The 25324-nt window shown below is 38.9% G+C and overlaps 1 protein-coding gene across 1 annotated transcript in view; it reads right to left on the bottom strand.

Moving 5' to 3' along the window:
* The window catches only part of PREX2 (phosphatidylinositol-3,4,5-trisphosphate dependent Rac exchange factor 2), a 181531-nt gene that overhangs the window by 100667 nt on the left and 55540 nt on the right, over positions 1 to 25324 (bottom strand). The window contains exons 5-8 of the mRNA XM_086609368.1: positions 23196 to 23297; positions 21259 to 21420; positions 13492 to 13625; positions 9886 to 9989 (exon numbers count right to left, since the gene is read on the bottom strand). Coding sequence (XP_086465494.1) covers positions 9886 to 9989; positions 13492 to 13625; positions 21259 to 21420; positions 23196 to 23297 — 502 coding nt within the window. The remainder of the gene's footprint in view (positions 1 to 9885; positions 9990 to 13491; positions 13626 to 21258; positions 21421 to 23195; positions 23298 to 25324) is intronic.

Raw genomic sequence — 25324 nt, 5'->3', positions numbered from 1 at the left:
ACAAACGCAACATTAAAACAGGCAGAGTCCTATTAAAAGAAAAGATCACAGTACTTGGAGTACTTTTGCTCGTGGTAAACTGTAATAAATAATTCCTTAAAAAAAGCAGTATTGTATCGTTTTGCCCCTTAAATTACTCAGAGCTGCTGTGCTGATTGAATGATTTACTATTAAATTTTAAAAATGACTAAATATATAGGGGGGAAAAATACAATTTCAGTTTGACAAGTAAGCAAATCATATATATATGTTGTATCCTTACTGGTTACCTGAATAAAGAAATATCTATACTTACTTGATTAAACAAACTGAAATATAATACAGGATTTACTCCTCAAAAAAAAAAAAAAAAATTTAAAAAACAAATTAAATTGAATTAAAATGCATTAACCAAATACATATTTTTTGAAATATGTTCCTAACAACCCTATTTTCAGTGTGTACATTATAGGGCAGAGGTAACAATTGCTGATGTTCTCAGATATTTTGAGCTTCTGGCTCTTAACATGTAAAACACTACGCTCTAAAAATCAGACAATTTACTACTTATTACTCTTTCTTTAGTTCTTTGATTTTAACATGCTGGTCCATAAATTTTATTGAGAAAATAGCTAAACAGACACCCTCTCCAAAACTAACGCCCTTGAATATCCCTCACTAGGATTACATGAATTTCCTGGGGGAAAATTTGTGAGGCTTAAATTTTATTTTTTTTTTTGCATAAAACACAGATTAAAACTAGAACTAGCAACTACCATAAAAAATACTAAGAAAATCAAAGGTCAACATTTTCTCACCACAAACTTTCATTAAGAGGCAAGAAAGTCCTAGGGCCAGCCCTGAAACTACTGTAATAACTACAGAGCTTTTTACTCTGTGAATACTTTTTCATAATTCAGCTCTGTTTTCTATAAAGAGATAGGGTTTTCCGAAACTGAAACCCTTGCTAAAATGCTTGCTAAGATTTATCATAAATCTCAGCAGACATGCTAGTATCCTTTCAATAACTCTGAATCTTAATTAGATGGAAAGCAGCCAAGCTTTGTATACTGGGCTGGGAAATGTCAGAAACTACTAGAAAAATCATGAGACTGGTGGCTAATTTTTAAACCAACAAAACTTTCTAGTACTCAAAGTGTATAAGAAACAACAAGCAAGTCTGTGACGGGGGAAAAAATGAAGTTATTTTTGCAACATCATGTTTATACTACTTACCTATTTATCATATTTTTATTCACATAACTAATGCATAATATCCTTTGTCACTTTAAAAAACAGTTTCTTGAAAACTAGCCATCATATCATTCACGCACTGTCAGAAAATCAGAGGCAAAAGTCAGGGAAAAGAAAAGCCTCAGACAGAAGCTCTCAGCTGACAGACTGCAGCCCTTTGGAGATCAGAGGCAAGAGCACTACTGGAGGAAGAAAGGTAAAGGTCCCTTTGTATTATTTAAGTATATACTTAAAACCTTGCAACACAGCTCTAGCTGTGCCTTTTTGTTTATTTATTAAGTTAGAGGCTAATACATATAAAACTACAGGGTGATATTTTTTTCCTGTGGTCTTTGTTCCTGTGTATCTATCATCACAAGACTGATGTTATGTAGGGAAATACTATGATCTCTAATGCAGTGAACTGTAGCAGCTAAAATTGCGGCCAAAAAATTAAAAAATGATGGTTCATTCACAAATGGATTTAGATCCTCTCATTTCACTCTGGAAAGAAATTTGGTGTCAACTTAGTAGTTTAATTCAGAAAAAATGGCTCATCCATCCACTCGAGTATCTCCATGTGGAGATGGCATTTTAAACATGCAGCTTCCTTGGCATCTGAGGGTCTGTAACTGCAGGGCCAAGAGCGCTGGCAGTTTGACCACATCCATCTCATTAATTCTATGAAAAGCTCACTCACCTCGCTAGGTATTAAGACTGCCTCATGTATACAGATGGCAACGAGTTCAGGTGGAAGAAAATCGGTGGCTACCCCCCAGTTTTGCAACAGTAACCCACTCTTGTGATGCCCAGCTTGACTCCAACCTCTGCCTTTATCTGCAACACTCCTGCTTTCTCCTTTGCTCCCCGTGTTCTCTACGACTACCATACTCCATGGCTCTTGTGAGCAATTTGTTCTCCCCAATACACCCATGCTCATAGCCTCCTGAAGAGTGTTATTTCAGCATTATGTTATCATCCCAGATAAACTCATACCTTTTTTGGACTGGCTATGGGACAAAACCTGGCCAAGAGCTGCAGCCATGTTGGCTGGTCAGCCAGGAGGCATGCATGTTCTGACCAGCCAGCTGCACACTCTTCATGTCAAGGCAATCACAGCTGCCAGTCAGGCTCAACAATTTTCAAACCTAACACAAGGTTTACAGAAGGAAGAAGAGCATGAGATTTCAATCTGCTCCATGCAAAGTCGGAAAAGGCATGCTTAACAAAACATTAAGCATCCAACTTCTCAAGAAAAGGTGATGAAAGATGACATCATCTTCTAAGGATACTTGGTAATACATTAAAGCTTGTAATTTGAACTGCAATATATTGTTCAATATTCAAGACTCAAACCTTTGAGAGATGTGTAAGAAGGAGTTTGTTACAGCCATATACACTAGAATTTTTTTCTTCCCTTAAAAAAACCAACAGAAATCTCCATATTGAAGTACTTCTAAGTTTCTCAGACTTCAGGTTCTTAGGAGCACCAATGCTCAGAAATACCAAGGAAATAATTGCTGTATAATATCAATTCCCTTCCTCCTCTCTATACTTTATGATGCAGTCTCTAGTTACCATTATCATGTAGTGTTTTTTCTATTCTATGCCTCATTTCAAGACAACAGGGGACAGAACAGAGATAGTATAAGCAACTATAAAACTGGTATTTCCTAAGTCTCAAATGCTTGTCTTCATAAACTGAATAACATTCATTTAATAACTGGTGAATGCCTTTAGAAATATGACTTTCTTTGAAAACTGAATTTTAAAAACTGAATACAGAAAAAACCAATACCATTACAGTATATCTACCTTTCTAATACTTGCAGGTGATTTTGTAGCCACATCGTTTTAAGAAAACAAATAGTCTGCCCTGATAAGTAATACGCATTCCACTTTAATCAGTTCAATCAAAAAAAAAAATGCAGAGTGCTTCATGATGCTGAAACAAAAAAAAAAAAACCACTTACACCAACTGTACTGCTCAGCCAAGGCCTAATTTCATCAAAGAAAAATTGCTTTTCAGAAAAAGCTTTGTTAATTTCTGTAGGCATGTCATTAGCATGACAATAAACCACAGTGGGAATCTGTTTTCCTATTTCTACGCTTCTACTTAAAAAAAAATGAAGACTACATTCCTACATCTATCAATGCTGAGAGTAAACACCCTCAGTTATCCCGTTCCCTGGAGCCCTATGGCTCCTTACACCAAGCGAGCAGAGGATCCCGAAATCTACAGTAAAGAACTGTGGAAGTACCATCCAGACTCAAGTCTTTAATGTCTACAAAGAGATCCATAAAGAGTTCATAAGAAAGAGTCATGCGTAGATAGGAAAATACAAGCACTCTGCACTCAGAGCTTCCACTCTAAATCAAGAATTAAAGAAAGTGATATGTAATAGATGATTAAGGAGAATAAAATAATACAATACCAAAAGAAGCACATGCAAAGCTAATGTGAGCAAGGCTCAGGCGACCAGATTACTACACTCTGGAATGAGCTAAGACAAAAAGAACACAGCAGAATAGTACTGAGTTACAGTTCAAACATGGATGACTACAGGGGATAAGAAACAAGACATCTGGGTGCAACGAATGAGAACAGTACAGAAACCAAGTCAGAAGATGGTTAAAGAAGGGCAGTATGATCTGAGGGAAAAAAAAAAAGGATCAGGTGAGGAGAGGTAATATACTTTTGACTACAAAGAAGGAAAACAGGTTGTTTGGATGTTGTTTTTTTTAAAAAAAAAGGGGGAGGGAGTGGAAAGAAAAGGGCAGAAAGGTGTCAGAGGTCAGGGAAATAACACAGACATTTCCGTATTTCAAAGAGAACCATAGGAAAGAAGGGACGAGTTAGCAGTAATTACAAAAAAATAATAAAAATATTTTAGTGTATTAGACATACTGAAATGCAGGAGGAGGAAAATGTGGGGATATTGGGGGAAAAAAAAGCAGGTAAGAATAATCTAGAAATCAAAATAACCAAACCATTAACTAATGTCTCAGAAGCATGGAAAGGAGGAGGGATTTCAGAAGTGTTACATATATAAGACCAACTAGATTTGATATGGCTCGATTTGGCTCAGGAGAGCAAGGGGGAGGGAAGCATGATAGCCTCCAGTTCTGTGTGCAAGCCTGTAGGAAATGGGTAGCGTAGCAATATTTCATGTTGCTGGAGGAAATTAGGCTACTGGTGTCTGGAGTGGAGAGAAAGAGGATTTGTACTTAGCCAAATTACACTTGAAGATTCATTGAGGAAGAAAATAAACGGACAGGACGGAAAATCGACAGTGTGAAAGAGAACAAGGATTGGATAGCTAGAACAAACAAAAGAAGGTAGGACAGATTTGAGAAATACAGGATAGTCATGGAAGGAGGACAGAAGAAATATTTGCTAAAGCCAACACTAAAAGCGTGGCAATATGTGGGATCAGAACCAGTCAAAGAAAGAAGTTACAGAATTCTTGGAATATTCCTCAAGAAGAAGATGGTGGCTATAAGCCTCTGTGGCCGCAGTAAAACCAAGAGTTATAAGTAAAGAGATGCCATCTTAGAAAGTGACACAAAGGAAACAGGAAAACTTTTACTTCTAAAGCATATGTAAGGAAGACGAAGGAAAATAAATGAAATGTAGTCAAATAATACATGACATAAAAGACTGAAACACGAAACTCTCTTTTTTGCATAAACAAAGCGTTGAGATTTCATACAAATGGAGCTGACAACTGGATAGGAATACAGGCCAGAAAAGGGGGAGGGGGGGAATATCAAGAATGATAAAGATATGCTGGAAGTACCTGAAGAACAGAAGAAAGGAATTCCAGCCACTCCAGTCAGGAAGTCAAATTCATCTGGGGCCCAACTTAAATGCCTTTATGCCAATGCGCGCAGCATGGGGAATAAGCAAGAGGAGTTAGAAGTGTGTGCGCGCGTGCTGGAATATGATCTTAGTGGCATCACCTGAAGAACAGAAGAAAGGAATTCCAGCCACTCCAGTCAGGAAGTCAAATTCATCTGGGGCCCAACTTAAATGCCTTTATGCCAATGCGCGCAGCATGGGGAATAAGCAAGAGGAGTTAGAAGTGTGTGCGCGCGTGCTGGAATATGATCTTAGTGGCATCATGGAGACGTGGTGGGATGAATCCTATTACTGAAGTGTCAGAACAGAAGTGTACAGGCTCCTTAGGAAGGACAGGCAGCGGAGAAGAGGAGGAGGGGTTGCCTTCTATGTCAAAGACCAGCTAGAGTGCATGGAGCTGCACCTGGGGACAGATGAGGTCCCAACTGACAGAGTATGGGTTAGGATTAAAGGGAGAGCAGGGACAGGGGACATAGTAGTAGGGGTCTGCTACAAACCACCTGACCAGGAGGACCAGGTGGATGAGGCCCTCTACAGACAGATAGGAGCAGCCTCACCTTCACGAGCCCTGGTCCTCATGGGGGACTTCAGCCACCCTGATATCTGTTGGAAGGACAACACAGCAGGGTGTAGGCAATCCAGGAGGTTCCTGGAATTCATGGACGATAATTTTATTCTGAAGTGGCAGAGGAACCAACGAGGAGAGGTGCTTTGCTGGACCTTGTTCTCACTAACAATGAAGGGCTGGTGGGGAACGTGATGCTCAAGGACAGCCTTGGCTGCAGTGATCATGAAATGGTGGAATGCAAGATTCTTAGGGAAGCAAGGAGGGTGCACAGCAAGCTCACTACCCTAGATTTCAGGAGAGCAGACTTCAGCCTCTTCAGGGATCTCCTCGCTAGAGTACAATGGGATGAAGCCCTGGAGGGAAGAGCGGTCCAAGAAAGCTGGTTAATATTCAAGGATCACCTCCTCCAAGCTCAGGAGCAGTGCATCCCAACAAAGAGAAAGTCAGGTAGGAACACCAGGAGGCCTGCATGGATGAACAAGGAGCTCCTGGACCAACTTGGGCACAAAAAGAAGGCCTACAGAGGGTGGAAACAAGGACAGGTAGCCTGGGAAGAATACAGAGCAATTGTCCGAGCAACCAGAGATCAGGTTAGGAAAGCCGAAGCCCTGATAGAGTTAAATCTGACCAGGGACATCAAGGGAAACAAGAAAAACTTCTATAGACATGTCAGTAATAAGAAGAGATCTAGGGAAAATGCAGGCCCTCTCCGGAAGGAAACGGGGGACCTGGCTACCCGGGATATGGAGAAGGCTGAGGTTCTCAATGACTTCTTTGCCTCAGTCTTCACTGGCAAGAGCTCCAGCTGCACAGCCCAAGTCACAGAAGGCAAAGGCAGGGACTGGGAGAATGAAGAACTGCCCACTGTAGGAGAACATCAGGTCCAAGACCATCTTAAGAACCTGAAGGTGGACAAGTCCATGGGACCTGATGAGGTGCATCCGCGGGTCCTGAGGGAACTGGCAGATGAAGTTGCTAAGCCACTAGCCATCATATTTCAGACGTCGTGGCAATCTGATGAAGTTCCCACTGACTGGAAAAGGGGAAACATAGCCCCCATCTTTAAAACGGGGAAAAAAAGAAGACCCAGGGAACTACAGGCTAGTCAGTCTCACCTCTGTGCCCGGCAAGATCATGGAGCAGATCCTCCTGGCGACTATGCTAAGGCACATAGAAAATAAGGAGGTGATTGGTGACAGCCAACATGGCTTTACTAAGGGCAAATCCTGCCTGACAAGTGTGGTGGCCTTCTGTGATGGGGTTACAGCATTGATGGATATGGGAAAAGCAACTGACATCATCTACCTCGACTTATCCAAAGCATTTGATACTGTCCCACACAACATCCTTGTCTCTAAACTGGAAAAACATGGTTTTGATGGATGGACCACTTGGTGGATAAGGAATTGACTAGATGGTCACTCTCAAAGAGTTGTGGTCAATGGTTCAATGTCCACGTGGAGGCCTGTGACAAGTGGTGTTCCTCAGGGGTCAGTACTGGGGCCAGTGCTATTTAACATCTTTGTTGGAGACATGGACAGTGGGATCGAGTGCACCCTCAGCAAGTTTGCAGATGACACCAAGTTGTGTGGTGTTGTGGACACGCTGGAGGGAAGGGATGCCATCCAGAGGGGACCTTGACAGGCTGGAGAGGTGGGCCTGTGAGAACCTCATGAAGTTCAACAAGGCCAAGTGCAAGGTCCTACACGTGGGTCGGGGCAATCCCAAGCACTAGTACAGGCTGGGCAGAGAATGGATTGAGAGGAGCCCTGAGGAAAAGGACTTGGGAGTGCTGGTCGATGAGAAGCTCAACATGAGGTGGCAATGTGCGCTGGCAGCCCAGAAAGCCAACCGTATCCTGGGCTGCATCAAAAGGAGCATGGCCAGCAGGGCGAGGGAGGTGATTCTGCCCCTCTAATCAGCTCTCGTGAGACCCCACCTAGAATACTGTGTTCAGCTCTGGAGTCCCCAACACAAGAAGGACATGGAGCTGCTGGAACGAGTCCAGAGGAGAGCCACAAAGATGATCCAAGGGCTGGAACACCTCTGCTATGAGGACAGGATGAGAGAGTTGGGGCTGTTCAGCCTGGAGAAGAGAAGGCTCCAGGGTGATCTTATTGCAGCCTTCCAGTACCTAAAGGGGGCTACAGGAAAGCCAGAGAGGGACTTTTTACAAGGGCATGTAGTGATAGGACAAGGGGCAATGGATTTAAACTGAAAGAGGAGAGATTTAGATTGGATATATGGAAGAAATTTTTCACTCAGAGGGTGGTGAGGCACTGGAACAGTTTGCCCAGAGAAGTTGTAGATGCCCCATCCCTGGAAGTGTTCAAGGCCAGGTTGGATGAGGCTTTGGGCAACCTGGTGTAGTGGAGGATTTCCCTGCCCATGGCAGGGGGGCTGAAACTAGATGATCTTTGAGGTCCCTTCCAACCCTAACCATTCTATGATTCTATGATAAATATAGAATATTGGACAAATTATATTCAAGTCAACAAGGTTTGATGAAATTCACTATAGTGTACCCATAGATATCTCCAAACCACTAACTAAACCAGTGGGCCTGGTGAAGGACATAGTCCAAAACAGACGTCAAGGAATTCTTACAAAAAATGTCTAGCAAACAAAGAGAATGAATCAAGTGTGATGCCACAGTGCTCTACTTTATGTTCAGCATTTTTGCACTGGTTTTATCAAGAGCTTAAATGGTTCCGTAATAACATTGTTTGTTCATGGAACCAAGGCAAGAAGCATTTCAAGAGCTTTGGGGAACAATACATGATTTCTGAATGCTTAATAAACTGTGGAAATAGTAAGATAAAATTCAGTACTGAAAAGAAAGTAATTATTAGGACCTACTCTCAGACATTACCACAGCATAAGATATAATGGGACAGGCACCAGGACTGCACAAAAGGATCCGGTGTGGTATTCTTGAACACAAAGTAAAAAATTGAAAAATAATGCTCTCAGAAAAGCCAAACAATCCTGGGATTAGTAACAGGCATTCCACATGCAGCATTACAGTAATTATTCTGTTCTATTTGGCACCAGCAAAGTTTCAGCTCTGGACACCTCATAATAGAAAAGATTCAAAAAACTTTTGGGAAAAAAACGCACAAAACTCTGAAGGACACAAAAAGTAATGAAGACTTAGAAAGAAAACATGGCCCATGACAAAAGGTTGAAAGTCAAAAAGAAGAGATGGAGGAGGGACACAGCAGCCTTCCAATAAACTAATTTGTTGCAGTAAGAACAATAGTCAAACTGTTCTCGAAGTCTACCCAGTAGAACACAAAGTGGGAGAACTATTTTGAAAACAAGGAGTGCAAGATTAGCAGAAAAAATAATCTTAATTTTTCAGAAACATTTAACTTCCATGATGGTCTTCTATGAAGCCTACTTAATCTGTACAATCCTTGTCATTAATGCTCAATTTTAGAAAGAAATTACATGAAGAAATGCTTGGAATCCATAGTTGATGTAGGGCAAACCTAATGCTATTTTAAAATAAGAAGTAATACATAAATCACAGAAATTTCCTCCAGACCTACATATTTGCAATGCCACTGCAAGTTTCCCCCACTTTTTTTTTTTTTATTTTATTTTTACAGTAAAAAGCCCAAATGTTTCAGATTTTCTTTATTTATTGTAAGGAAATAAAAATTGTTAAGTTCAAATGTTAAACTCAAGTTTCTAAAACAAAAATTGCACTTGTAGGAACACTTTGGGTTTTCACTTTTCTAATGTATGTCAGGAAAATTTCAAGCAGTCATATGGATTATAACCTTAAGGGTATTAAAAAAAAACCTTCCTTTTTTCTTAAAACACTTATGTTACAATTTCAGCATTTATAGTGTTTGAGGTTTCATTCCAAGAGAGGTAACTTTTCCACTTGTTTTAACAAATATATCACATACCTAGCAATAATCTCTTTAAGACTGCTGGAGTGCTGTGAAGTTAAATATACGATTTCAGTTAAGCAATAAATGTCACCTCATTTTATTACTCTGCTGATGCTAGTGCAAAACAGTCATCTATGACTGCCCAGCTAATAGTGTATGAAAGCAATGATGTGTCACAGAAGCAGAGTTTTGATATGAGCAGATAGTACTTTTAAAGTGGCACCTCACTCTTTCTTTCTGAGTACAAGGAGCTCCTTTCTCCAAGAAATCATGAAGCTGCGTTTCATTTCAGTGCCTGGAAAGACTGCTCTGTAAATGAGCAACACAAATATACTCACCTGTTCCATCATCTACATTCTCTACTTCCATCACTTCTGTGTTTATTCTGCCCCGAAAAAGGTAACGGTGGCCATCTGTAGATGCCTTGCTGTTCTTCAATCGCCTGATAAAACAAAGAGCAGATGAGCATGTCATCCACCTCCTTCTTCTATTTCTGAACCACTACCTGGACAGGTAGTATTTAAAGACTACTACGAGAATCACAATACCTTTATACATGTGCAACTGAACTGTGGAAACCATTGCTGCATGTGACACTGCTGATGTCCATGCAAAGATGCTACCTCTGGTACGAGTAAGCTGTAAACTGCTGGGTGACAGGAGAGTTTATCAGGAAAGTGTCACTCTGTAGAAGCTCTGTTCCAACACTTTGATGTTGTACCTATATGCCACCATCTGACAGCAAAGACAAAACATTGTATCGGAAGGATCTTTCCTCCTAACTAATGTAGACTCCTTATGCTAGTCAAGAAATTCATCACAAGGGTAACATAACTGAAAAAATGACATAAGACGACTTTTGAGTAGAAATCTTGACGTACACACTTTAGCTTCATAAACAGGATTTATGCATGCAAGAACAAAGAGCACATTTTTCCTTCCTCACGTAAGAGTTAATCCAGAATCATAACTAAGAATTGCTGAAATTTTGTGAGGTTTCATGGTGACATATGCCAAAGTATTGTGCATTGCTATAACTCTGTTCCCAATGAAGTAAAGGCCTTTTGAGAATCCCAGTTCTAGGCAGCTTTTCCCACCTCAGGCAAGCCAGTGATGATCTTCTGTCCATTTTTGCCTATAATGATAATTAATATTGTACATCAAACAAAGGTCAGTTCCTGAGAATTAACAATCATCTGAATTCTGGCCTTCACTCACTCCAGAGAGGTACTAGTTTTCAGAAAATGACCTGCTCCTCAATCATTACTGTCTAATGAGTAACTCTACTATATTATGAGCATCTTATTCAAAAACTGAGTAATATATTAAACAAAACCAAACAGCAGCAAGCATAACGGCTCAGTATCACATATTTCTCTCCAAAGTGAAGTAAATCCAGTAACTCTACTGACCTTTGTACCTATGAACCAAAATTATCAGCCAATGGCATGTAGGACATGATTGCTCAAAACTAAGGGACTCATACACCTTTCATGTGTTTTGAGACTTCCATCCAATAGTGCATTTTAGCCAGAATATGGCTACAAAAACATGGAATTTAGTGGTGAAGAAGTGAAAACATACTATGTAAACAGTAATTTAATTGTAATTGCTGGACAACAAAATATAGTAAATATTAGAAATTTTGAAAAGAGCATGAGTTTACATTCAACCAGTCTACATAAAAATGAAACTGAGCAGTTGCAGAAATATATCCTTGAAATAAATTCAGTATTCAACACTAGATGTAATCACAAAGTTCTTAAATGGTTCATACTGAACTGCTCCAAAGGTTCTGCAACCTAAGGAAGAACCGAAACTTGAAAAACAAAGGACTGATTCAGTATCACTAGTGAAGTATAAATTACGTATCTTCTCACATGTAAATGCGTCCCTGTTAACAGAGTAATCTATAGGAATAAACAGTGTTCACTGGTGAAGAAGATTTTTAAACCTCCCAGCAGCTTCTTCAGCAGTAATCCACTGGAAAAAACAGCATTTCCAGTCTAGTGTGGGTAAGATTCTTGCAGAACAAGCTCAGCAGCTTTACAATGTGAAGATGTTTTTGATCAATAGGGTCCGTGCTTACTTTGCACTCCTACCACTTTCTACTTTCTTTGCCACATACTGATGAGTCTGATCTTCCCCACATATTGGTTCAGCAAGAAACTCTACAGGTGCTACAGTGAATCTACCCACAAGTCTATCATAGAATCACAGAACCATTTAGGTTGGAAAAGATCCTTAAGATCATTGAGTCCAGCCATTAACCTAACACTGCCAAGTCCACCACTCAACCATGTCCCTAAGCACCACATCTACACATCTTTTAAATACCTCCAGGGATGGTGACTCAGCCACTTCCCTGGGCAGACTGTTCCAATGCTTAACAACCCTTTCTATGAAGTTTTTCCTCATATCCAATCTAAACCTCCCCTGGCACAACTTGAGGCCATCTTCTCTTGTCCTATTGCTTGCTACTTGGAAGAAGAGACCAACTCCCACCTCGCTACAACCTCCTTTCAGGTAGTTGCAGAAAGCGATAAGGTCTCCCCTGAGCCTCCTTTTCTCCAGGCTAAAAAAAACCCAGCTCCCTCAGCTGCTCCTCCTAAGACTTGTGCTCTAGACCCTTCACCAGCTTCATTGCTTTTCTCTGGATGTGCTTCAGCACCTCAATGTCTTTCATGTAAGTGAGAGGCCCAAAACTGAACACAGTACTGAAGTTGCAGTCTCACCAGTGCCAAGTACAGAGGTATGATCACTTCTCTATGATCAGCCTTTCCCTCCTAAAGTTGATGATGCTAGGTGCTCCCACGTGCTGGACTGCATGGCCAACTACCATCACCCAGATGCACCAAGCATGTATTTTGCTATTAACATTGCACTTGACCAACCTCTTCTCAGGTACAGCCTTCAAAAGCAGCTGGGCCAGGCATGTAGCCACTGCCAAGCCAGAGCACCGATCAAAACAAATGGATATTAGAGATATAGAGAGAGACATCTTCACCTGGATGACACAGACAATCCAGGGCACTGTTAAAAATTGAAAAACAGGATGCAAGTTGGCTATCAAATCTGGAACTACCCTTGAAAATGTTACATCACTCACACTGATCCAACACGCATGGCTGTGGTGATGACAGTAGAACCTGGATTTTAAAGCAAGTTTCATCAGCTGCAGTTTCCTTGACTGGACACTGAGGTCGATGGTGGAGTTTCCTCTGACATCATCCACAAGTGTGCGGAGGCAGAGGTAAACATAATGGTATTCACCAGTGCTAATAGAGAGCATACTCAAATTCTATCATGTATCTAGAAATCTATCAAGGATCTATCCAGTAATATGTATTCAGTGGCTACACAAAACCAGTTTCTGGATCAAAGAGACAAACTTAAGCAGTTTCAAGAGACATGCCTGTACGTAGGAGAACCCTTATTTCTCACAAGTGTAAGAGCACCAAACACTAACTGCAGAAACTGGTTGCTGAACTAAAGAACTACTCCTTGCAATGCAGCAAGCAGCAGCTTTGTAGCTGTTTTCCTTGATTAGAAATACAAGGCTTGAAACTCTCGAATCTGTAGAGAATTATTTTATAGCATACGCTACAACACTAATTTATTTGAACGAAAAATTCAATCTGTTTATCCTACCTAGAAGAAAGTGAGGCCATCGCATATAAACTGTTGTGGAAAACGGACAAAACAGATTCTTTCTCGATGCACTTTACCTTTCAGATTCTGTATCCGTATGAAATTTTTCTAATGTGTGAATTAAATACACTTCTCTTTAAATGATAAGACTCCTTTGAAAATGCTGACTTTTACATTGCAATTAAGTGCAGTAAACACTTTGGTGTTCAAATATTCTTATGAAACAGCATATAGAGGATTAGCTCTACTGTGAGAAAAATACATTCTTTTTGAAAGTATAATCATTTACTTACCTGTGCTTTTTTTTGCAGTAGACCAAAAGGTTATCAAAAAGAAAAAATATCCTCTCTTGGATATTTCCTGCTGAAATTTTCAGTAGTAGTCCACTTCGCAGCATTTCTGTGCACGTGTCCGTGATGTTGGACCCCTAAAATCAATTTGAAAGAGATTATTTTTCATTCTGTGAGAATCGAAGGACTCCGCACCAATTAAGGAAAAGTTTCTTATACATACTCACAACTATAATGATTCTCTGGAAACACCAGGAATAAAACTCACGGTAATTTATTACAATGTAATGAAATAGTAATTTCTAATGATGCTTAACACCAGCTTTGTATACATTCAGTATTGTCACTGGGTGGGAAGGGTTTGTGGCTTTTTTGAATGGATGAAGTTTAATTACTAAAGTTTCTAAATTATACCACATCTATACATGAAATCTCTCCTGAAAAAAAACAGGCCAACTTTATACAATAATTCTTATCCTCAGTAACTTTACTATTTGGTCAGAAATATCTAAAAATGGGGCTTTACGAGACACAATCTATGCCAAGGTGAACTTGGAACCTGAAGCAACCTGGAACTTGAACATCACTAAGGGTATATACTTCTACACTAAATCAAGCTAAACACAAAATCAGAATTAAAAAACAGCAAGGCTTAAAACTCAGGCAAAGCTAATAGTGGCACGCACAACTAGGACTGCCTAGTATGCTTCCTCCTAACATACTCTGAAGACATCAGAAGTTTGCTAAGTTTTAAATGTTTGGGAGGAAACTTCCCATGCCTCATTTTTGCTACAAGGCACATCATTCTTACATGTGAAAAGAAGGCAGGCATTTTCAGAAAGGTTAATGAAAAAGAAGCAACTTTAAGAAAGGAAAACATTTTGCCCAAAATATTTCTGTGAAAAACATGGCATTTCTATGATTTATAAAGAGAAATTAACCCCTCAAGGAAGCCTGCCTTGAATTCAGAGGTGCACGCTCCTGCGGGACAGAGGTCCTGTCCATGTGCTATATGCATCCAGCCATGTGATCCTATTGACAATTGTCTGTGCTGGCTGCACTGAGCATACACTCATGGCACACAGAGTTTCCTAACTTGAGGCAGTCAACAGTCAGCTTGGAAAACCTGCAAAAGCCAGGACTTTCCTCTCACCTACACATGTTCTGAATGACTTATGCCTGCAATAGCTGTAGTTACTTCCTCTTCTTGATCTAACCACAGTAGCCCAAAGAAAAATGCATTCAGTGAAGAGCCAAGAAGCAATCATAGGTTCTGCTCTCATCTTACCGTTCATCCTTTGTACGCCACAGCAATGAATATTGAGCAATAGCTCAGATGCTGTTCTAAGGGGAACACAGTCTGTTTACAAAGATGATAAGAGAGATTGCACAACCATCACACTGGAACACAATCCAGGTCTCTAAATAAAGCTGCTTCAGTATCAGTATTAACTAACCACTCTTGTTTCCATTTAGGATCAAATGAGCCAAAAATTAATGTCATCTGTAGCCACTAGACCATACTTCCCTTCCTAAAACAGAATAAGCACCAGAAGCTGGCATATTAATTTCACAGTTTTACTCAAAACCAAACACTGAAGCACCTTAAAAGTACACTCAGTAATAGAAATTAAGCATAAATTATGGCTGCACTTACTGTCTGTTGACCACAACTACAGAAAAGCACATCGTTTGTTTCCATTCTATTTCATTGCTTTTGCCTTTGAAAAAGAGTAACCAATACCTTATGCTGCTTTTAAAATTTGCTGGAACAGTACTTACAAATAATTTGCATTTTAAAAGGCTGGATATTTTTTAAAGGTTTTTGGTTTGTTTTAACAGAAAACTTTAGCTTTGCTGGAAAATTGTAATTTTTTGTAGGGAAGCCAAAACAATTTCAGCTTAAGGCTCCGAAACTGTTTCAGCAGTTTTAGCTTTCTACAAAAAGGTGTATTTTTTCACAGAAACAGTTTTATGAAAATAGTTTGTCTCTTTTAATTGAAAAATTTCATTTTCACTGTAGAAAAATACAACCTTTTCCCAACAGTCCTAGCAAGATCTGCTACTGTGCCAGCATCATGTCATAAAATACCATATTTTATGCACGTTTTAAAACTATATAATTCAGGCTACCTGAATTATCAGGATTTGCCTCCTTCATTATTCAAGATCCAAATCGCAATATGACAGTGAGTATTATCTGTATCATATCACTACCCTCCACTATTGTTTTCCTCTTTGTTTTCCTCCTTTTGCAATATAAACTGCTAGATGCAGAAAAAAACATTCTAGAAATATATTTTTTCCCCTTTGAGATCTCCCATCCAAATACTGAACAGTGTTAACTTCACTTATCGGATGCCTTTTGACAAGATCACAACCCATGCTGGTGTGGCCGCAGGTCAGTGAATTTTGTTATTGCTATTTTATTTGCTGAAGTCCAAGGGAATAAGATAACAGGATCAGAAGTCACATCTGGCTGTCCTACATAACACTGCCAGTGCAGCGAAATCCCCCGCCACCCCCTTGCCTATGTAACGTGGCTAGGGCCAGCCTGTTCCTAGAATTTGAGTGGGCATGAAGCTGAAAGGGACAAAAGAGGAAGGGCATATTACGTGAAAGTACTGCTGTCTCTACGTCTGAGGTGAGCACTCCTCTCCACTGCATCCCTTAGGGATAAAAAACATGCCCAAAGAAGGATAAAGCAGAGAGCAAACAAGCACTTCTATATCCACCATGCAATTCAAAGGAGAAACGACAACTATAGCCACCTTTTCATGAAGAATATAGCCACACCTTGAACCTCCACACGGGATTACAGTAGGAATGCCAAGCTACAGTTGATATCCAGCCCAGTAGGATGATTCATTTATGCAACTCTGAGGTGTCCCTCTCATGGGGGAAGGTTCAAGGCTGCAGTAACAGATGAGAGGTCACCTTTGTCCCAGGGGCAGGTGAGGCTATCTACTGCACAGCTGAAACTGAACTACACTACCTACACACAATACTTTAGGAAGAAATATTATGAAAACCTTCTAACATAAACATGTTTTCATTAGATGTTTGAATTGAAACTACCAGGCAAATCTCAAATATGATCAATTTGAACCTGAAAAGTAATTTGTTATTTCAAAGTTTTCATGAATACGTACATTAATACTCGGTGCTTGCAAGGGAAGATGATATAGTTGGTCAACCTAAACGCGAATTCACTACTACTATGCTACAATTCATGTTTCTGTACATTTAAAGTACCTGCAATTAGAGCTGATGGGGTATTTTCCATGAAACCAGTGTTTTTGTAACACAGCAATTTGAAAATGCCACGTATTGAAGAAAAAAACCTGTCTTAATCATCTTCCAACAAAACGTATAAAGGATTCAGTTGGAAAAAACTGACCTGCAAAGCAGGCTTATACTGTGAATCTAGACTAGTTTTTCCTCCATCTATCCTGCTGAGTCATTGAAGACTCCAAACATTTAACTATAGAGCAGTCCTCTCCTGTGGGTAGCACTGGAGCCAAGGACTCTGTGGTTTTTCAGGATAGCTGGAAATTAAAAGCCCATAAGATCTCGGAGTCTGCAGGCTCTTTAGGTAAAAATGGCTTCTAACAACCTGTGGCTGGCAGTCAGTAACCTCTAATTCCACTAAGGCAACAGCTCAGGCAAGAGGTCTGAGACGTGGGCTACCATGACCATATCACAAAATAAACGCATTTAAAATGCATGGGAAGGAGAGAAATTATATGCAAGGAATTTAAAACAATATCCCCATCATCCTTAAGTCATTAAATATTCACCTTTGACATTAAAAAATGACCTTTACTACCTTGAGATGAAAAGCAGCATTTGTTGGTTTATTTGTTACAAAAGCTACTTATCTACATATTCTGGGCAAAATTTAACTAAACACGGAGGTCTGACCACACTGATTCAGTGGCCAGCACATTAACAGTGATAAAGATCAGAAATTACAGATATTAACTTACTCTTCAGTACTATGCATATGGGCATAGAAAACAGAAATAAAATAGGGGAAAGGGCTACAAATACTGGAGTTTAAAACAGAAATCTCTATTAAAATACTACTTGATGACATGGTGTAATGGAAACGAACAGAGTACCCCATGCTATTGTCAGTAAGATGGCCTGTGATTCAGACTGGGTTGTTCAACTTGCAGGTTACAGCAAATGCAACAATTTTATTTTTTCTTCTCTCACTGAAACATCCATGCAAATTTTACCGACAGACTCCTCCAGCTGCTGAGCCATTCTCCAGCTGAGACAGCCACCTACACAAGTTCTGAATTCAGGCCAATAAATTTAACCACTTAGGAAATTAAGTGAGAAAGTCATTATACTCAAAGTTTTTTTTCTTGAAACAGATGCTGCATTTTTCCATGAATCTGTATTTTTATCATAATAAACACACAAGCTTCATTTTATGACACTTATGTATAGGAATTCAAGTCATGCTTTGATCAGATTCTAAAAATAGTCATTATTTTTTTCCCTTTCCTTCTAGTTGAAGCCAAGCAATGTGCTAAGCATTTCCTTCTGGAAGGAAATCTCCAACAAGTTTGCCTCTTTATTTTTAGGCGATGCAGAAAACCAGATGTTTATTTAATTAAATCCACTCTCATACACTGCATTAGGAGACTTTTTTTGCAGTTGTTGGGAATCATTCAAAATACTGTTAGCTTTTATACATGCTCTAGAATTCTTACCATTTCAAGGACTAACCATATATTATGTTCGAAAAGGATGCGCATAGCATATTAAGATCAGGGCAATTTTGCCAGATTGGGCACCCTGTGGTTGCCACACGATCACATCAAACCTGATCAGCTAAACTACAATAAATACCACATAACTCTACTGAAAACATACTATTTCAAGACAATGGCACTATTTCAGAGTTCAAGCACAAGTGAAATCCTAAAATTAAATTTGGGGAGGGAACAAACGAAAAAAAAAACAACAACAAAGTTGGAATGAAATTACTACATTACAGTTCACAGAATATATTCTGAGCACAGAGAATAAGTCTATGTTTTGCATGCTTCTGTCTGTATTGTTACCCTTCCTGATTGTTACCTTTGCTCGTTAATATATTTCCAACAGCAAACATATTTTACTATTGTATGTTTTATTAAGGGCTCAGAAGAAATTTAACGCAGAAGAGTGGATTCCCTTTTCAGAGTTAGAGGTTTGAGAACAGTCAGTTCTTAACCAACTTATATGACTAATAATGCATTGAGTTAATAGCACTGTAACTGTATACTTCAGTGTGTTCATTAAGATGGATTTGACAAATATCTGTAAGACTCAGGCACTGAAAGCAAGTAGAAGAATTTTAATCACTATAGTGCAGTAGAAAACTTAATTGAAAAGTTCAAAATAATAGCAGTAAAGTCAGTGATAGGCAATAAGGATTATTTAACAGATTTCCTTGCCATAAAATATTCAGCAACATAAGCACTTGACTTGCTATTGCTTCTATCATGAAGTTATTGCACAAGCATGTCTAATGCATTTTAATGTTCACATACACTAATCTTTCCAAGTTATTGCTGATGACAGCAAGTTCAAGATAATTACAGAAAGAAACTTATTTTCACCTAGTCTAACTAAGCAGCTGTTAAAGACATTGCTTCTTTTGGAAAGTGTTAGGTCAACTAGACCTCCTCTCAATTACATTTAGAGGTTTACTTCATCTAAGTAGTCCTTTGTTTTTCAAAATCCTACAAATAATATCATGGCACGAGTACACACTCACTGTCATTTGTCTTTAATGGCTTTTTTTTTTTTAATTTGAGATTGCAGATTACAACTAAATGAAGAAAGGTTTGTCTGAATACAGACCATAGACCATCACTTGTATAGCTTTTGTACTTGCTAAAATTCCTTCTTTTCAGGCACAGTGAATTCTTGTGTAATGTGTTATAGTGAAAGTCCTGTACCAAAAGACTACAGTGCCCTGAACTCCAGCATAAGAGGATTTCTCTACTCTAAATTATATCTAACCCAATTACAGAAATGGGAGCGCCGTTCCTGAAAATGCTGCTATGCAGGGAAAGGAAAAACATCTTAAGTGATATATTTCAAATTCCACAATGAACTGAAGAAACTTGAAAAATTTTGATTAAAAATTAGTTGCTTAATCTACATTTAGAATGAATCAAGTCTTCCCACGCTACTCAATTAACAATAAATCAAAGGTTTGCGTAAGTCCATAGATCAGGAGATTTCACGTGGAGCAAACAGGAAATAATTCTGCAGTGCCATGGGCAGTATTCTTTGTTCAGTGTAATTTTTAATGCTCCTTTCAGATAGTGGCTTGCTCTGCTGAACCCTTCCGGGAGGCAGGGGGAGACTGAATCCACTGCTGCAGAAGCAGAGAACATCCTCAGACACACCAAGTTCAAAAGACAACAGGTGTGGTAACAGCAGGAGATGTAGGGAGGGAACACAGCTGTATAGGAACTTTTTGGGTTTTTTTTGTTTGTTTGTTTTATCTGTTACTATGAGTATGTCCTTTAAAATTGCCTATTCTAGTCAATATTCTAATTTTTAGTTGTCAGATATCTTGAGGAACTCTGTCAGTCAAAGTTCAGGTAAGTCTATCTCAAAGCTCTCTCTCATTCAGTGTCCCATCAGTGTCCCTAACTCTTTCTTTTCTCTGCACCGTTCAATGGCCATTTACCACTACATAGCTGAAAGATCAGGTCTCAGGCTATCAGACTGACATGCAATAAACACATTTTTCTTGCAAACTTTTTTAGCCAGCAAGCCTTCCACAAAGCTTAAAGGGATAAATTTGTTCCTCCAGTTCTTACTTACTCACTTCAGGAAGAGAAGTAGCACATTTGAGTAAAGTATTCAAAAAAGCAAAGAACTACTTCCATGTTGAAATGTGTCTTAAAAACCCCTGCGTATTATATTCAAAACTGCCTTTTTTTTAAGAAACGTTTACATTACTTGCTTCCTATTTCTCTCATTGGAATTTCACTTGTTTCCCTTTCACCTCTGGGCAGCTCAGATATTTCGACACAAAACACCCAAGGCAATTTAAAGATATACCTGCATCTACATCTGTCTTTCTGTATAAAATAATTACAGTGCTCAAAATAATGATTCTGGTGCTACAACTATTTGATCTCGTGATTACCTAGGGGAAAGGGTAGCTCTTCCAGTTACTATTGAAAACTCTAACTCAGGAACAGACCTATGGTTTCTTCACAAAATTAAAGCACTAAAGTTCTTCCAATTGCAAACTCTAAAAAACAATTCAAGTCTTACTTAGATTCCATTGAACACATTTATGTTAGTTTAGCTCAGTCAGTAGTAAGGGACTACCTACAAGCTGACAAAAACTAATGGACACAGTGCTTAAACAATAATAAATAATCAAAATTTGGTTCGACCAGACAAAATGCTGTTAGGCATTGACAGCAGTAAAATCAGAGCAGCAGTTAAAGCACGGTTTATAGATATGTATGTGTGCACACATACATGTTGATGTAAAAATCAATATTCCAAGGCAAACACTGAAAATTTGCCCTCTTTGCTGGAAGTCTGCCATTCCATACAGCAGTGCTCAGTCACGGACAACACTTAATTTACAGAGTGGATCCCAAATAAAAGCTGTGATTTCACAGAATTGGCGAGCTGACTGTACCCCAGGATCACAAAAACAGTGCAACATACGCTTGTTGAAAACTGTTACTCCCTCTTCAATATAGAAAGCAACAAATCTTATGACAGTACCTCCCATCCTTCAACATGAGACTGCCATTCTTCCAAAAATTCTAGTTTTTCCATTTGTCTCTTGGCCTCATTTATGTTGGAACAGACAGCTTTCATGGCCTGGAGGGCTTCCATTAGTGCCGCATAGTCACTGTGCTTCCTTGGAGTCCGCTTCAGTAACTCCTATTTAGACATTAAAAAAAAAAAAAAAAAAAAAAAAACCTGTCTTTGATCTCTGAATGTACATTACAGGAGGCTTAAATTGACTAGGATACAAAAAAAAAAAAAAAAGGTAGCCAGATTTCTCTTTTACTAGGTGGAAAAGTACTAAAGTACTAAATTCTTCAGCATTGTGTTCTAGTAGGACACTAAAACTCTGAGAAATAAATTACTAACAAAAATAATCACTACCTAGGAAGAAGCCTGCATTTCAGATACTTTCTCTTCTCAACAATGTTTCTTCATGTTGAGCTTTGGTGTGGGTTTTTTGTTTGTTTCTTATATTCCACAGGGCGGAACTGTTCAACAGTAAGGACAACAATTCTGCTTAAAAATGTTAGTTTACTGACGTCAAAATTAACACCTGCCTTTCCTGCAACTCAGGGCAAAAACCATCTTCCTTTAGCTCCACAATATTGTTTTGTTTTATCTAGTGCAACACACCAGAGCACTGAACAATAGCTTAGGTGACTCACTGGTGACCAACCATTTTAGATGGTTACTGTTAATGGCAGCCACACTAAAAACCAAACGTGTAGTTGCCAGTATTCGTCTGAAATTTCCTATCTCCAGCTACCAACTACCCATTTACAGCTGCACCGGCTACAGTCTTCAGTGCATACCCTGATGGAGGTGTGGGTACATTCCTTCTGCAGCCTTAACCCTGCTGCAACCACACCCTCTGTTTAAATTTAACAAAAATACATTAATTTCAATGTGTCCCTGAAGTAATTCATTAGTCATTTTCCCTTGTTTTGTCTGTAGATCCTTCTTTCAAAAAATAGAAGACAAAAATAATATTAAAATAGGCCAATGGAACTGTAAAACCACAGATATCTGGATGACTCAAACCTCATCACAATTATTATATTATTTAACTTGGTTTTAAAACTTTTATTTTAACATGTTTACTTTTAGGTTTTTATGTCAGTGCAATGAAATACATTTGCCTCGTAACTGGCAATGTTTCAGATCTAAATTCACATGTGAATTGTGAAAAACATTGTCCAATAATCAGATTTCAAGTAGGTTCTAGAGCAGAATTTGCTCTGGCTTTTCTCTCACAGTGTGAAACAATAAATAATATTAAACCTTACTTTGTTAAGCATAAATGTGTTTTAAATATTTACTTTCCTGATGACTGTATTCTTTTATTTCCTAACATGCGAAAAATTTCAGTAATTCATATGTCTGAATATCTAAGGTTTATCAGCACATTTAACATTTTTCATTAAAAGTTGTGACAGTAAGATAAGAATAAACATATAGATGTACATAGAACCACCTACAGCATATTACTTACTCCACAGTTTTTCTTATAAACCATTTTCATAAATATTTTTCATTTACAGTTTGCTGATGGTAAATTAGAATCATCAAAGCTTGTCACAAACAAACTCTGCTATCCCCAAGCACTTTAAGCAAGGACATGGTCGAACCCAGCTGAAATCAGTCTCATTAAACTCCCTTAAGTGGCTCACCCGTTCAACAATAGAGAGGCGACCTTAGGACTGGATGCAGAAGGGAGCTAGTCATCTTGACCCAGCCAAACTCCTCAGTCCTTTTAACACTGATGTCAGAAGACTTGCCACTAGCTTTAATGAGAACAAGTCTGGGTCCAATATCTAATAAAGACATCATTCACTGTGTAGAGAGATTGTTCCTGCAGTTCAGAAATATGCTTAGCAACCAGTGTTATATAGGAAGTATAAAGTCCTAAATAAAAATCTTGAAAGTACCTTTAAAAGAAGGGGATACTTGCATATTCTCTGTATTGGCGTTACTAGATATCCCTCCAACGGTACATCTGTGTTCTTGCGTCCTCCAAGGAGCATGCAATTCTAAAGAGTGAAGTTTCACAAGTTATTAAAAAATGCCAAGAAAATTATCAGAAATAAAGACAAAGGCATATGTACACAGCAATACTGGTTAAGCTATATATAAATGATATACACAGATGTAATGAGGGAGGTTTGCAAGACTGTCAAAAGAACAGGCTTGAACACATGAACAGGTAGGTACACTGACTATCATATATGACAATGAAGCCACAATGCCTTTATGCAGGCATCTCTCCTAGGTACCTTCTTCATCCAGTCTGATTAAGAGAGGGCTTTTTTTAAAGTTTAAAATAGAAGATAGTAAATAAAATGCTAAAAATATGCTTTCATACTTCAACAAACAAAAATTAAAATAATTCCAGGTGACCACTATATGTGCTGCTGCTTCTAAAAAGTGTGTTCGCAATATTAAGTATCATCAAAGGTGGTTTTAAAGGTTTGAACATGGCCATCCTAATGCACACTCAAAAAAAAAAAAAAGTGTTCTGTTTACATGCTTCTATATTTAAACATGATGTGCAATGAATAAAATATCCTTAGTCATAGGCTAAAGAATATGCAAGTTTTGACAAGACATCCAACTATGGAAGCAGAGAATACATGAAATATTGGATGGGAGCACCCATGAAAAAGCAGCTGAGAGATAAAGAGGAAAGAATAAGGGCTATTTGGGATAACAAAGTATGCAAGGGACATCACAGCAAATATTTGGAATTGCTGGAATTAAAGTATAAGTACATAAAGATCTAAAGTAATGATCTCTTCTATTTTATGAAGAGATCAGAAGGCATTGTGATGCAATGGTATGAGATAATCTACAGCTTCAAAGAGCAAGATGTCTAAACTGAGAACACTAAACAAGAGCAGTTTAACACAGCCAGATGGTATGTTGACGCAGGCCACAAATCTGGATGAAGACACATTGTTGATGGAACAGAGGCCACACAACTGGGTGGCCACTCAACTCAGCACATAACTCACAACGCACATTCCCCATAACCAGTGCTGCTATGGGGATCTCTACGCCCACTCTTAAGTCTCTGCTTTGTACTCATGGTTAAACAGCTTCTGTCTTATCCTAAAGAATCCTTTATCCTAAAGGATCTCACTTAACCTGCCAATGAAAAAGCTTTACTCGTCAAGACTGAGCAAGATAACGGCAACGCAGACTATAGGTTTATATAATGACTATCTCTATACTTAAAGGCTCAAAAGTCTGGATTCAGCTCCCGATTATTTATAGATAATTACATCTCTAATGACCTGAGCTGTTGTGTCTGGCTAGAAGGCTTCAACTGTACTTGCAAATTGCACAGTCAGACCCCCTGTTCTCTAGCTTAGACTGTTCCCACTTGTTCTACACACGTCCTAAATCTATGAGGAACCCAAAGCAGATGTGAAAGCCCTGTGCATGCACCCAGGAGTACATGACATTGACACATCATGAACTGCCACAACTGCACACATGGCTTCTTTTCTCACAAAACAAGCTCTTTGCAATCTTTCTCCAGAGTATTTCGCTTTTCATTTCTGCAGTCAACATTCACTCCTTCTTCTTGAGTCTGGCCATGCTGCTCTCAATACAAGAATCATGTATGTGAAGCTCCTCAGTCTGAGGCAAGGTGAAGGGTACTGTCAATGACTGAGGAAAAACAGGACAACTTTGAAGCTGTTTTTAACTATGAATGGAACACTGCTGAATAAGAGACTCTTGGCAAAAAAGCAGATAGCACTTTATGTCACCCAGTACCCCCTACAATAAGGAAATTCCCACACTGCTCATTAACTTGGCTGTAAGTAAATGCAGCTAGGAAGGGAGTCAGATCATTATCTTTCAAATATTTAGTGAGCAGTAATAAGACAACTTCACCAAGAACTGTCAACAGCAGTAGTGAAAGCCTACTGCATGCTAAAAGTAACTAATAAAATTAAACAAAACTTGTGGTACTGTCAGCGTTGGCATCACCTGTTTTTTTTAACCGTATGTGCGATGCTTTGCTAATAGTGTCACTTGGTTTCCAGTCTCA

This window comes from Tauraco erythrolophus, chromosome 3, assembly GCF_009769465.1.
Source record: "Tauraco erythrolophus isolate bTauEry1 chromosome 3, bTauEry1.pri, whole genome shotgun sequence".
Classification (NCBI taxonomy): domain Eukaryota; kingdom Metazoa; phylum Chordata; class Aves; order Musophagiformes; family Musophagidae; genus Tauraco; species Tauraco erythrolophus.
Note: the sequence above shows the minus strand (reverse complement) of the source record. Positions and strands in the feature narration are given on the sequence as shown.